General features: G+C 41.3%; 1 protein-coding gene across 8 annotated transcripts in view; it reads right to left on the bottom strand.

The window, feature by feature from the left end:
* ahcyl2b (adenosylhomocysteinase like 2b) overlaps positions 1-15722 on the bottom strand; it is a 95388-nt gene continuing 79666 nt past the window's right edge. For 4 of the 8 annotated variants that reach the window (XM_060842736.1, XM_060842741.1, XM_060842738.1 and 1 more), the window contains 7 exons: positions 14634-14704; positions 14126-14220; positions 12413-12511; positions 11077-11145; positions 7720-7798; positions 6900-7020; positions 1-1857 (listed from right to left, as the gene is read on the bottom strand). In XM_060842736.1, the coding sequence (XP_060698719.1) occupies positions 1851-1857; positions 6900-7020; positions 7720-7798; positions 11077-11145; positions 12413-12511; positions 14126-14220; positions 14634-14704 (541 nt within the window). In that variant the 3' untranslated portion in view covers positions 1-1850. Of the gene's footprint in view, positions 1858-6895; positions 7021-7719; positions 7799-11076; positions 11146-12412; positions 12512-14125; positions 14221-14633; positions 14705-15722 lie in introns of those variants that run through there. The other 4 variants (XM_060842740.1, XM_060842742.1, XM_060842739.1 and 1 more) reach the window with 1 other exon arrangement.

A 15722-nucleotide genomic window follows, 5' to 3' on the forward strand; every position in this document is an offset into this window, starting at 1 on the left:
TTTGAATTTTATCAAGACTTTATTTGGGTTTAATGATTACAGATTCATTATTGCTCATCTACTACAATACTTGACCATTAATACAGTACTTAAAATAGTTACCTCAACTTTGAAACTGTTTGTGCAGATAAACAGATGATTTATTTTCTTTTAAAAGTTGATTTTTCTGCTCTCCTGAGCAGATTGCTGGTGTCCTCTTCCCCTCAAACTTTTATTTGTTACTTTTGATAATTATTACATTCACTGCCACCCCTTCTCCACGATCATAAAAATTAAAAATAAGTCACTAAAACTGGCTGAGATTCAGATATAGCCATTAGTTTTGAAGAAAATAAACCCACAAATATAGCAGCTTGCAGAAATGCATAGGGTCAAGATATTTGTTGAGATCCTAAAACAGATGTGACCAAATGTTTAAATAAGACAGCACTTGCTTAACATACATAATATATTTCTGACAAATAATTATACTGGTAGCCATTGATAGGGCAAGTGATTTGTCATTAGAGTACAAAATATGAAAATTTAATGGGGACAGGAATGGCGCAATGTATACAGCTTGATCTGACAGCTGACAGAGGGTCAGTGGACCAATCGGTGTTTTAAAATCTGTAGGTTTATGGTTAAAATCATGTAACATTTTGCCATTTACTGCCAGGACGAATTCGCTGCAGTACACCTTCAGACAAAAATTCCGAAATCAATGCAAATGTTAGATTGGGCTAAGGGCAAATCACAAGTCCTAACCATCAGCTATAAGTTTGTAACAGCTAGTACCATTTGAAGCTTCCAAGGATGATGGGAAAAAATAGAGTAATAAATTAAATCAAAAACACACTGGCATCAAACACCACAATTGTGTTTCAACAATGTAAATCCACTGGTATGCTAACAAATGCAGCTTTTCTTTATAAAACAGCCAATAATTCCACTCTTTCATTTAAGAGCTGCTGAGCCAAAATGCAATTTTATTCTACTTGTACTTTGAATCAATCACAAAATAACTAGACAGCTCACTTTTTTTTTAAATTCAAAAAAGAAATACCAAAAGGTGGATGAAGGGTCTGCAGATTGCCTGTGCAACATTTGGTGACCCAGTCAGTCCCACACATTGTTCTAGGCTTCACATGCTCCAATGACTCAAAGCTCGTGCCCTAGGTGAGGCAGAAGCAGCTCACATTTACAACAGGTGACACCAACTATCAAACACTGTCAGGGACTTGAGCCAAGAACAGCAGCTCTGTAAAGAAGAAATTTTAAGTGCTACACTACCTGACCTGTCAGACAGTTCCTAGTCTGCTAGACCTGACTCCTTAAAAAAGATTCGGAAACAGAACATAAGTGACGAGTTATAGTTTGAGTGCTCCAGCTCATTCTGCTGGACCTTTCTTTCCAAAAAAAAATCTCCTCAGAGGAAGTCTATAATGATATTCAAAATATGAAGCAATTAACCATTTCTTTGCCTTACTGTTTTATTCAACAAAAAAACAAACTAAAGAAAAAAAAAGACTGGAATATGTGCACCTTAAATCTTTTAAAACAGCTGACGGTTTGATTTTTCATTTTGCATTGTTTCATTTCCGCAGTTAATAGCTAGGATGTTACCAATTCACTATTTTAAATTTTAAAAGACTACAGCAATAGAAGAAAAATAATCACATTAAGCGGAAACACTGTCATCTTCTAGTGCAGTAAAACCGTCTGGTGGGATTATACACATTCTATTTAAATAAATAAATGACTATATACCTAAAACTACTTAATCAAGGCCAGCTCTAAATCAGAGGTTTTGATCCTGTACAGTAGTGATGAAAGACTCCTCCTTTTGTTTGTTGTTATAGTTTTTGCATTTAATACCTAGGACAAAAGAAATGCACAAAGTATCAGCAAATGCTTCGCTTGGCTAGTGTCAGGTAAAAGACAGGAGTCACTTCTACACAAAGTTCTTCACCTGACATTTATTCTCTGCAGAATTTCTTGAGTTACAGTTTGAATAGTTCCTTGCCCCATTCTTCACAGCCCTATCTGTAGATGCAAAAAGCGCAGCTATGTTGGGTTCCAGAGCACTGGTGCTGCCCATTCAAGAGTAGTTTTTCTTTGTATTGTTATGAACTGCAAGTGTTTGCTAGGGAACCACAGGAGACTGATCAATCCTGTATCTGTGTGTTTATGTCGCAGAAGGAGTTTTACACAAAGTTAAACCTGGCCAAAGAATATTTGATGCTGGGTCAGGTGCAAAAATAATCAATTTTTCGCATCAGAGAGTGGCGGGAGCTGGGTGGGAGTGAAGGCAGAGTGCAAAACCAGTCGGGAAGGTAAGCGATTTGTTATTTAAAGAACTTACCTCGACGCCAATGGTCTTTTCGCATCAGAGAGTGGCTGCATCTGGGCGGAAGTGAAGGCAGAGCGTAAAGCCAGTCGGGAAGGTAAATGATTGTTATTTGAGCGGGTGTGTTCTAGACCCCAGGTCCTACAAAGTAGGGCCTCTCTCCCACCTCCTCCTCTAACCTAAATTAAAAGTCCACAGACTTGCCCCAAAAAGAGGGTCAAAGGAAGTTCCTGTGGATTGAAGACTGAGGCTTTAGCTCAGGAGTCTTTGACAAGGACGTTGAGTGAAGTGATTACGCCACAGTTGAAGAGGGTGAAGACATGACTGCCAAGCTGGTTCAGTGTGCTATGTGCTTGATGTGGGAGGTCAACAACTTTGGTGTGTCTGGCTCGTATAAGTGTGGAAAGTGTGTGCACGTTCAGCTACTGACAAAGCATATTTCAGCACTGATGAAAGAACTCGAGGACCTTAGGCTCATCAGGAGAACGAGATCTTTCTGGACAAGACCTTCAGTGAGGTTATTACACCAATCGTACCAGAAGAGAGCAATGAGGAAGGCAGAGGGGAGACAGGTGCAAGACACCCCAGGGGAAGTACCTGTCAGGAACAAGTTGATTCTTTTGGAAACAGTAGAGACAGATCACACTGCCAGTCCGTGAGGCGGCCAGGTCTGTCAATCAAAAGTTGGCACGGTGGCAGAGCGGAAGAGTCAGACATCACACAGAGCCATGGTAATAGGGGACTACATCGTGAGAGAAACTGATCGGGGTTTTTGTGGTAGCAGACGGGACTTAAGGATGGTGTGTTGCCTTCCTGGTGCCAGGGTTAAAGACATCACAGACAGTGTGCAGGAAATCCTCAAGGACGAAGGTGAAGAGCCAGAGGTGGTGGTACATGTCGGCACAAATGATGTCGGGAAGAAGAGGAGGGACATGCTACAGCGGGACTTCGGAGAACTAGGAAGAAGGCTGAAAAGCAGGACGTCCAAGGTGGTTATCTCCGGTTTGCTTCCAGTTCCTCGGGCTGGTGAGGCCAGAAACAGGGAGATAATGGACTTGAACGTGTGGCTGGGGAACTGGTGCAGGAAACAAGGATCTAAATTCTTGGATCACTGGGGTATGTTTTGTGGTAAGCAAGAGAGACGGTTTGCACCTTAATAGGTTAGGGACCAGCATTCTGGCAGGCAGGTTTGCTACTGCAAAACCGCTACGTTTAAACAAAGTAGCGGGGGGGGGGGGGGGGGGGGGGGGGGGGGGAACAAACTGGATGTTTAAGAAGGAAATTGGAGGGAAAGTTACAACAAGGGAAGTCAAGAAAGACAACTGTATCAATGAGGCAGAAAACTCAGAAAGGGACCATGCTGTAAGGTTGAGTGAAATTGGAGTTGATGGGAAGGGTGAGGGCAGTAACAAATTAAAAATACTATACATGAATGCACGAAGCATTAGAAAGAAGATGGATCAGCTTGAGGCTCTTTTGGAAATTGGCAGATACGATATTGTGGGGATAACTGAGACGTGGCTTCAAGTGGACAGGGCCTGGGAAATTAATATTCAAGGCTACACGTGCTATCGTAAGGACAGACTGACGGGCAGAGGGGGTGGGGTGGCCATGTTGGTAAGGGATGATATTCAGTCCCTTGCGCAGGGGGGACCTAGAATCAGGGGGATGTAGAGTCAATGTGGATAGAGCGGAGAAATACTAAGGGTAAAAAGATCCTCTTGGGATCTATCTACAGGCCCCCAAACAGTAGTCTGAATGTCGGATGTAAGTTGAATCAGGAGCTGAAATTGGCCTGTCACAAAGATGTTACTACAGTTGTTATGGGGCATTTCAACATGCAGGTAGACTGGGAGAATCAGGATGGTATTGGACCTCAAGAAAGAGATTTTGTGGAGTGCCTCAGAGATGGATTCTTAGAACAGCTGGTGCTGGAGCCTACCAGGGAGAAGGCAATTCTGGGTCTGGTATTGTGCAATGAACCAGAATTGGTCAGGGACCTCAAAGTGAAGGAGCCATTGGGAAATAGTGACCATAATATAATAAGCTTCAATCTGCAATTTGAGAGGGAGGGGGTACAATCAGAAGTGACAATATTTCTGTTGAATAAAGGGAACTATGGAGCTATGAGGGAGGAGCTGGCCAAAGTTCAATGGTGCAATACCTTAGCAGGGATGACAGTGGAGGAACAATGGCGGATATTTCTGTGTATAATGCAGAAGTTGCAGGATCAGTTCATTCCAAAAAGGAAGAAAGATCCAAGGAGGAAGCATGGGTGGCCGTGGCTGACAAGGGAAGTTAAGAAACATATAAAGTGAAAAGAGAAAAAGAAGAACATAGCAGAGATAAGTGGGAAAACGGAGGGCTGGGAAGCTTTTAAAGAACAACAGAGGATTACTAAGGAGGAAATACGCAGAGAAAAAATGAGGTACGAAGGTAAACTGGCCAATAATATAAAGGAGGATAGTAAAAGTGCTTTTAGGTATGTGAAAGGCAAAAAAATGGTCAAGTCTAAAATTGGGCCCTTGAAGACAGAAACAGGGGAATATATTACAGGGAACAAAGAAATGGTAGAAGAATTGAATTGGTAGTTCAGACCTGTGTACACTGGGGAAGACACAAGCAATTTCCCTGAGGTAACAGTGGCTGAAGGACCTGAACTTAAGGGAATTTATATTTGCCAGGAATTGGTGTTGGAAAGACTGTTAGGTCTGAAGGTTGATAAGTCTCCAGGGCCTGATGGTCTACATCCCAGGGTACTGAAGGAGGTGGCTCGAGATATCATGGATGCATTGGTGATTATTTTCCAGAGTTCGATAGATTTGGGATCAGTTCCTGCGGATTGGAGGGTGGCTAGTGTTGTACCACTTTTTAAGAAAGGTGGGAGAGAGAAAACAGGAAATTATAGACCAGTTAGTCTGACCTCAGTGGTGGGAAAGATGCTGGAGTCTATTATAAAGGATGAAATTACGACACATCTGGATAGTAGTAACAGGATAGGTCAGAGTCAGCATGGATTTATGAAGGGGAAATCATGCTTGACTAATCTTCTGGATTTTTTTAAGGATGTAACTCTGAAAATGGTCGAAGGAGATCCAGTAGATGTAGTGTACCTGGACTTTCAGAAAGCTTTTGATAAAGTCCCACATAGGAGGGTAGTGAGCAAAATTAGGGCGCATGGTATTGAGGGCAAAGTACTAACTTGGATTGAAAGTTGGTTGGCTGATAGGAAACAAAGAGTAGTGATAAACGGCTCCATTTCAGAATGGCAGGCAGTGACCAGTGGGGTAACGCAGGGATCAGTACTGGGACCGCAGCATTTTACAATATATGTTAATGATACAGAAGATGGTATTAGCAATAACATTAGCAAATTTGCTGATGATACTAAGCTGGGTGGCAGGGTGAAATGTGAGGAGAATGTTAGAAAATTACAGGGTGACCTGGATAGGTTAGGTGAGTGGTCAGATGCATGGCAGATGCAGTTTAATGTGGATAAATGTATGGTTATCCACTTTGGTGGCAAGAACAAGAAGGCAGATTACTACCTAAATGGAATTACTTTAGGTAAAGGGGCAGTACAGAGAGATCAGAGTGTTCTTGTACACCAGCCAATGAAGGTGGCCCTCATAACAAGAGGGATTGAGTATAGAAGCAAAGAGGTTCTTCTGCAGCTGTACAGGGCCCTGATGAGACCACACCTGGAGTACTGTGTGCAGTCCTGGTCTCCAAATTTGAGGAAAGACATTCTGGCTATTGAGGGAGTGCAGCATAGGTTCATGAGGTCAATTCCTGGAATGGCGGGATTACCTTACACTGAAAGACTGGAGCAACTGGGCTTGTATGCCCTTGAGTTTAGAAGACTGAGAGGGGATCTGATTGAGACATATAAGATTATTAAAGGATTGGACACTCTGGAGGCAGGAAACATGTTTCCGCTGATGGGTGAGTGCCGAACCAGAGGACACAGCTTAAAAATACGGGATAGACCAGTTAGAACAGAGATGAGGAGAAATTTCTTCACCCAGAGAGTGGTGGCTCTGTGGAATGCTCTGCCCCAGAGGGCAGTGGAGACCCAGTCTCTGGATTCATTTAAGAAAGAGTGGGATAGAGCTCTCAAGGATTGTGGAATCAAGGGTTATGGAGATAAGGCAGGAACAGGATACTGATTAAGGATGATGAGCCATAATCATATTGAATGGCGGTGCAGGCTCGAAGGGCAGAATGGCCTACTCCTGCACCTCTTGTCTATTTCACACCTCGATAAATACAAAAATGCAATCATTTGAGAGGCCATAGTTTAAGATTTGTAAATAGATAAATTCATAATGGCCATGATAATTTCAAAACTGGGATCCTCAAACAGTTTAAAGCAGAGGTGCTTTTCACTCTTTTAGATGTTTGCATTTTTGTTCCTCTCAAGGACTGTATAAAGAATCGGTTTCATCTATAGTTCCCATCAGAATGCCCAATCTTTTACCCATCATTACATTCAAATCTGCTACCTATCAATAGCTGAACTTATCATGCCCCAAAATGGTCAATTTAGTAACTTTTGTTTGCTTCTTACCGATAATAATTTGGCTTGAAAGGGCCATTCTTGTTCAATCCCAGGTATTTTGCCTGTTCATCTGACAATTCTGTCAGATGAGCATCAAATGTGGGCAGGTGAAGACTTGCTACATATTCATCTGAAAAACATGAGTTAACAATAGATTCAGAAGTTTTAATAATTGACTTTAGCCCAGTAAAGACCCAGTCCACAAAGCTTTTTGTTGAATTCTTCTGGTCGGCCTGCGAAATAACAGTTCACAAATCACCACAGGACAAACTCCTGAAAAAGTGTGTTTGTCTTTTGTGCCATTTTAGACATTCATCTGTCTCTGGTATTGTGAGACCACCTGTCTTGTGCCCTCTCTCTCATCACGTGTGCGCACACATGCACATTTGTCAAGTAGTTTCAAATAAGGCTAAATTAAGTAAAAATACAATTTCACATGGACAGCTAAGCTGCAAGTAGTATCCCTCCTGCTCTCCCACCTGGCCATGTGAGAAAATGAAGAATTGAAAATTGATTATTTTTTCCTTATGGTCAATAAATGAGAACATGCTGTGTAGAAATTTCAGAATGAATCATAACCGTTTCGCTCAATTAAAAATAAGTTCTCTTTCTTTCATTTCTCTTTGGTCAATTTATTTAAATGTATAAGTCAAATTCTATCAAACTACCACATCCACATGAATTTGATTTGCTCCACATATGGGTGGATGCTGACAATGATCACTCATTCAAAGCTCTGAAATTTTGAATTCAATCCCAAGATCTGCCGCTCTGGGTCACCTTCAGAGCATGTACTGCAGCAAATGTATGTATGTGTTGTGGAACTTACCCATTTTCTTAGGCAGCAAGTAAACATCTTGCTTGTACCGTCCTTCTGGGGCATTGTACAGCTCTATCATTGCCAGTGCCTATGGATAACAAACCAAGTTCTTAACTTCTACATTTTGTACAAACAGTGAAAGTAATAAGTAAAACAAAATGGCTTGCAGCCCAAACTATTTGGCTTCAAACAGTCATAGTTGCCCACAATGCTTGGACTCAGTACCACTTTGGCTGACTAGGGTGCATGAGTGATTTTGAGACAGGCATGTGATACTGGGCAAGAACAGGATGACCCTCAGCCACAGTTCATTCCTCTCCCTCCCATCATGTTCCAGAAGACTGTTCATTAACTAGCTTCACATAAACATGGGTGAGGTAACAGACGGCTGTCATTCTCAAAAAAAAAATGTTCTTTAGCAAGACTCAGTTCTTTCAGGATAGGAAAAAGTTGGGTTGAAAATTAGTTACAATTGGTGATAGTTCATGTTAAAAAAGTGGGAAATCAAAGCAAATGTATCAACAATTGTTCAAAAATTAAAAGGTTGGGAGAAACATTCCAACGTGCGTTAAACTGGGGCAGAGGTTTTCATTCAATTGCCAATTAACAATTAAAGTCTCAAGGGGTTTCTAGCAACTCTTCCCATGATGCTGCTGGAGGTCTTTGTTATATACGCTGAGATAATACTTGTTCCTTATGAATAATACCTGTGTGTTTTGTGTTAATCAGGAAGCCCTTAAATGTGTTATCTTGGGAAATAAGAACTCAGTTCTCAGAAGTAAATATTTAGTCATTCTTAACAATCATTTTCCCCAATTAAAATAGAGTCCACAAGCATTGCACGAAATAGTGCAACATTAAAGGAAACCTAGAAGGGAAAATGTTTATTTATGTCTATCTCTCCACTACTGAAGGTCCCAACTTAGGCTCAAGTACAGTTGTCAACTTTCCTCTTAACCCTGCAACCAAGTAACAAAGGCACATGAAAGTGCATTTTTCTGCAGTGGCGCACTAGAAGGTCAAGAGTGGAAACTCCTGCCAAGATTTTCTTTTCTTTAGCTCCGGGACTTTGAAGCCACCTCTCTATACGCCATCCCAGACAAGATCAACTAATAAAACAGAAAATGTCAATTGCACAAATGCTACAGAAAGCTCAAAATAGCTAGTGCACCTCCTATTGTACCTTTGGTTGAAGTGCCCCATTTTGTTCCAGCTTGATACAATACGGTTTGATTACCAGTACAGTGGGTGGAAGCAGTATACATCAAGAATAACACTGTGAATAATGTGGTGCTGTGTCACTGAAAGTATACATTTAAACAAAACTGATCAGCCAAACAGAACCAAATTGTTTTACAGTTGTTGGCCCAAATCTGGGCAATCTTGGCAGCCTGCACTTCACACTGACAATTAAACTCAGTGTTTGATAGAGAGATCGGAGTCACCTGTTCTAGTGAATTGTAAAGACCCCAAATTACAACCTTTATTTATAATGCACCTCTTAAATCATAAAGCATCTCATCTTTCTTTAGAGGAGATTATAAAACTCAAAAAAACAGCAACAAAAACAATGCTGTAGAAAGAAAGCAGATTTGGCAGCTTTCTGTAGAGAGCAAAACTGAGAGCAAATGTTGAGTCCAGTGATGCTCCATCAGAATTGACAATAGGTAGGGAAAGATGTTATTTATGCTGACACTCAGGTGGGGGAAAGAGGAGTTTTCTAAGAGCCGATATTGGAGGCAGTTGTTTGGGACCAGAAGAAATGGAATAGCAGTAGGTTGTTCAGGTGTTCGAGCCTAGTCCACCATTCAACAGGATCATGGTTGATACAACATTCCTGACATCCACTTTCTTGCGTTTTCCCATAAATCTCGATTCCTTCACCGATCAAGAATCCATACATTTATCTCAGCCTTAAATATACACAAGGACTCTGGAACTCCTTGCCCCAGAGTGATGTGGGGGCAAAGATTCAACCCTCAGAAGAAACTCCTTCACATCTCAGTCTTAAATTGTCACCTCTTTATTCTGAGAGTATGCAGTCTGATCATCAACTCTCCCATGAGGGGAAACATCCTCTCAGCATTTACCCTGGCAAGCCCCTTGAGGAAGAGGCTGGAAGAACACTTAGCCAGGCAGCATCAGGAGGTGAAGTCAATGTTTCAGGTGTAACCCTTCTTCAGAGCTAGGGGTGGGTGTAAAGCAGGAGACGGGCAGCTTACAGCCTGAAGGACTCGACATCGATTTCTCCAATTTCAAGTCACATCCCTTCCCATCACCCAACTGCCTTCCCAACCCCTCCCTTTTATTCCTCTCATCGATCATTCCTTCTAACCACCTACTAGATTCATTCCTCCTATTGACCAACCAGGATGTACCATCTAACTGTTTAACCTATCCCTACCTCTCACACTGCCTCTGCCAGCCCCTTTATTTGCAGCTCCCCTTACACCCACCCCCAGTCCTGAAGAGGAGTTACACCCGAAATGTTGACTTCACCATCTCCTGATGCTGCCTGGCTTGCTGTGTTCTTCCAGCCTCCTGCTCGTCTATCTTGGATTCCAGCATCTGCAGGTTTTTTTTGTCTCAAAGCACGTTAAGAATCCTGTTTCAACAAGATCACCTCATTCTTCTAAACTCCAGCGAGTACAGTCGCAATTGGTTTAGCTTTGCTATAACAGAGAAGGAAGCTGCGGGCTGAGGACAAAACAAAGTTAGAAATGGCCACGATTGATATGATGGGAATTGCCACATGACATGGTAAGATCAAGTTAGAGACAAATGCCTCTTGAATTCATGCAGAAGAAATTCATTTGCTGAAAGTGTTCCATGTCAGTCTCACAGCACACATCTCCATTCCAAGGTTACCAAGTCAGGAACATAAAAACATATTTCTGGTTTGGGTCCGGTCCATTCCTCCTGCCGGCAGTGTGGCGGTTTCAGTGGTGGTAGCATGATGGTTCTGATTTGTTGCTTGTGGCTCAGGCAGCAATGTGGCAGTTTTGGGTAGTAACTAAATTGACAATGGCTTGAACGACAAATTCAGCACTGGTGGCTTGGTGGCTCCAGTCTATTCGTCTTTGCCACTGCAGTGAGGGTGTCAGCTTCGGCGGTGTTAGCTTGGTGGGTCCGGTCCGGAAATCCTTACTTTGACAATCTCAGCAGCGGTGTTCCATAGCTACTTCATAAACCCAGATTGCCATGGAGGGAACAAAAGATGAATTTTGTCCTAACTTTGTCTCAATTATTTCTTTTTATAATTTCTGTAACTAAAATTGTGCCAAATTGTGGCGACTGATACACATCTCACTTATTTTCATAAATACAAGTGACAATAAATTGCTATACTATTCAGTTATCCCTTACCTGTGTGGTAGCAGTAATTGACAGCACGAAGGTAGGGACAGTAGAGCAGCTCAAGTTCAGCAGTCGTCCCTAGATAAAACAAAAAATAGGACTCAGTTATTCAACTCCAGATCTTTAACCCTGAAACAAATCTGAACGCAGGGTAATCTCAAGAGCTAAGCTTCAACTGCCCAGTGATGTTATTTTTATTAAAATTCTCAATTTTCATAACCAGCTCTTGCCTAAAAGCACAGCTTTTTAAAAAATAATCAGAAGTTGGGTACATATTAACGAGAGCATTTTGTCCACCACCTATACTATTCATTTAGTAAGAGCACAGAGACTCCATTACAGTTGTAATGAAGGTAACTCTTAAAGAGGACCACGCTGATTTCCTTGCCCTACCAATCCCTCACTAATTCTATTCTTATCTATCAAATTAAAATCAAGACTTTCAATCTCCTGTTGCTTCTATACCTCCTCTGATGTCTTTTGTGAGTCTATCCTGAAACCCTCCTTTACTCATATTCATGCTGTTCATCAGCAACTTATTTGAAAAAGAAAATACAGCTTTAGTTTCCACATGTATGCTGACAGCACCCAGCTCCACCTCACCATCTGCACTCAGGACTCTTTTCACCCGTACTAAATTGTCAGATTGTCTGACATCCAGGACTGGACAATAATTCCCATAACCAAACATTAAGATCAAAGCCATTATTTTTGGAGCCAATAAAAACACAGTTCCTTAGCTACTAACCCCATGTACCCTGGCAACTGTGTGAGGGTAAACCACACTATTTGCAACCTTTTGTCATATCTGAACAGATGATGAGTTACTGAGTACACATTTGAGCCATTACCAAAACTATCTATTTCTACCTTTGTAACACCCACCACAACTGTTCTCGCTAACCTACACTATCTCATCAAGTTTAAAATTCAAATTCAGGTTTACAAGTGCCTCCATGGTCTCACTCCTCCCTATCTTTGTAGGCACTTTTACTTATCTATTTCTAACCTCTTAAAGGTTCCCAGAATTTAATTGCTCCATCATTGTTGGCCCAGTCTGCGGTTGCTTAAGCTGTGGAATTCCCTCCTTTAGATCTCTTTCCTTCTTAAGAACTCTACTTTTGGTCAACGTTTTAATTACCTGTCTGAATATTACTCAATGTGGCTCAATATCTAGCTTTATTTAATAAGGCTTTGGGATTTTTTTTAACCACACTCAAGGTGGTTTATAAGTAAATAGTTGGTGTCATAACCTCCAGAAAATTGGCACAGAAATGATGGGACAGGTATTTACAAATTACATAGATCAATGGTAAACTGAACATTTTTACAAATACAAAAATACCTCAGCCAGCAACACAATCCTTTTTCCATCTGGCCAAATGACATGATCGACTTGTGACCTAACACGCTCCCATGTGAGCTCTGGAGTTCGAAGGCTTGCCTTAAAAAACAAAATACGTGGCATTACTAAGGTGCAGTGCATACCAGTTCTTGCTTTTGAAAATGCATATTGGGCAGTTACATCCTCATCACTCTGGGTATTCATACTGACCAATTACTTGATCTGCCCTAACAGCATTGCATACACTGATCGCATGATGGACTGCAGTAATTTAAGAAGGCAGCACTCCACCACCTTTTCAAGGCCAAGAAGGGATGAATAACAAACGTTGCCTAGCCATTAATGCCCACAACGAGTGAAAGGCTCAAAGAAAAATTGGCATTCATAAAATTATTGAAATAGTGGGTGGCCTTTCTGATGAGAGGGCAATGGTTTGCTGTTGGGCCAGCATTTATTGCCCATCCCTAACTGCCCTTGAGAAGTGGGAATGAGCTGCTCTTTTGAACCACATGATGTAGCTAGACAGTGATGTCAATAAATTAGTTTGCTTATTTTGATCCAGCACCAATGAAGGAACAGGAAAACAGTTTGAGGTCAGGATGCGGCATGGCTTAGACAGAAACTTGCATGTTGTGGTGCTTGCATGTATCTACTGCCATTTTCCTTCTGGTGTGGAGGTTGTGATTTGGAAGGTACTTTGGCAATTTACCTAGACCCTTCTACAGTACATCTTGCAGATGGTACACACAGCTGTAACTGTGCATCAGTAGTGAAACAAGTGAATGTTGAACATGGTGTAAGAGTTGCCAATTGTTGACTACTGTATCTTGGATGATGACAACTTGTCTGAGTGTTGGGATGGCACTGTGGCTCAGTGATTAGCGGTGCTGCCTTACAGCACCAGGAACCCAGGTTTGATTCAAGCCACGGGCAACTGTCTCTGTGGAGTTTGCACATTCTCCCCGTGTCTGTGTGTGTTTCCTCCAGTGCTCCGGTTTCCTCCCGCAGTCCAAAGATGTGCAGGTTAGGTGGATTGGCCATGCTAAATTGCCCATAGTGTTCAGGGATGTGTAGGTTAGGTGTATGGGTCTTGTGGTGGGGGGGAATGCTCTTCAGAGAGTTGGTGTGGACTTGTTGGGCCAAGTGGCCTGTTTACACATACTGTAGGGATTCTGCTGTTTGGGTTGCACTCACAGGCAAGTGGAGAGTATTCCATGACACTCCTACCTTTTGCAGCATCGCTGATAGACAGACATTTGGGTGGAAGGAGGCAAGGTTCTCACTGCAGAATATCTAATCTTTGCTTGGATCTTGTAGCTACAGCACTTAATGGCTAGTCCAGTTCACTTCTGGTAAATGGTTGTTGACTGTGGAGAATTCAGCAATGGGAACACCACTGAATGCTAAAGACTGATGGTTAGATTCTTCCTTGTTGATGATCATTGACTGGGACTTCTATGGTATGATTTTGTCACTTCCCAGCCTAAGCCTAGATTTGTTCAGATTTTATTGCATATGCAACTAGGCTGCTTCAGTATCTGAGGAGATGCAAATAGTGTTGACCATTTAAGACTGAGGAGAGGAGGAATTTCTTCTCTCGTAGAGTTGAGTGTCTTTAGGTCTCAATATTGGCATGATTAGGTTAGTTATCTCACATCCAGTTACATTCCACACTGAATTTAGTACATTGAATTAAATTATGTAGCTACATACCACATCAATCTCAGTATTGGAATGTCCCATGTTGCAAACGATACAGCCATTCTTCATGCGATCCAGGTGCTCTCTGGTTACAACATTTTTGTTACCTACATTAAAACCGATAGGCATTTAAATTGATACAAAAAAAGTTTAGATATTTTACATTGCTTATGTGCTCTGGTTGCGCAGATTATTCACGGACACTGCAATAGAATAGTGAATAGTCAGAGAAAGCTTTTTTAAGCTGTCCTTGTATCATTTTGAAGCACAGAATTTATGAAATATAGCTGGAGTAAATTTTAATCTCACTGTAAGGTAAAGATTTGCACAAAGAAATACTCATCACTTCTGAAGAAATGAACTATTATCTTCATCTTAAGCATAATTCTAACCAGGATCAATGCACTAAAAATGTTAATACAGCCAAAGTAGAATTTAGTCAATGAATGAAACATTAATTGTTGCTTGAACTTAATTTGCTACAATGAGTCTTATTAAACAACAATTATTAATAATTTACCTGTGCAAGTAATAACAACATCCACCTGCCTAATGACTTCATTCAATTTGACGAGTCTGAATCCATCCATACTGCAAAGGAAAGGTGTAATTGCATCATTTTACACAGCTTTTGAGAGTTACACTGATATGGACAACAGTTCAGAGAAAATCCTGTCCAATTTGATATTTCTGCTTAGAAACATTGCTACAATCAGTCTTTTGCTGAAAACATCAGAATATAGGATTCCATTTATTTTTCTCTTCATTCATGGCATGTGGACATCACTGACTAGGCCAGTATTTACTGCCTAAGATTTAACCAATTGCTGTGGTTCTAGAGTCACATATAGACCAAATCTGATAAGGACAGCAGATTTACTTCTATAAAAAGATAGAAGTGAACCAGACGGGTTTTTCCAATAATCAACAAAAGCCTAGATGTTCTTGCATGTCAATATCCCCTCTCCAACTATAGTGTTAGGGCTATATTTATTGCTTTATGGAGAACTGGACCATTGTAGCAAGAGTTCAACTATATTACAGTATAATACAATGGTGTCAACAAGATGTGCCAAAGCCTACCACAGTTTTTTTTTCTCATGCTAACTTGTGCTTGGGTGCGATTCCACAGGTACTGAAAACTGTTCTGCTGCCTCATCCAAAAGATAATCAAACAGCAAAGATCACTAGCCAGCATTTGGTACATGACTCCCCAACATGCTGACAGGCTTAACCACAACCTATTTTCATTAGGCTGATACAACAAAGGAACTATACTTCAGCAAAGTGAGCTTACATTGCTATGCTGAAAATGGGACTAGATCTATATCGAATATTTGGTTGGCAGGAAAGAGTTGGACATAAGGGTCTGTTTCCATGCTGTAGATTTCTGACTGTATGACAGATAAAGACAGTAGATATCAAGAGGAAAAACCAGAAAACCTCAGCAGCAAGGTTGAATGTGATAGATATTAAAAGAGGCGTACATGGCAGGGAGGACGGTGATAAGGACAAGGGATAGAAGCATTGCATCCAGCAACTAAAAGATTGGCAAGCAATAATGAGGAGGAAACAGAGCCAAACCACTGTTCAAATGTGAAAAGGTCTA

Source organism: Hemiscyllium ocellatum, chromosome 23 (assembly GCF_020745735.1).
Source record: "Hemiscyllium ocellatum isolate sHemOce1 chromosome 23, sHemOce1.pat.X.cur, whole genome shotgun sequence".
Lineage (NCBI taxonomy): Eukaryota > Metazoa > Chordata > Chondrichthyes > Orectolobiformes > Hemiscylliidae > Hemiscyllium > Hemiscyllium ocellatum.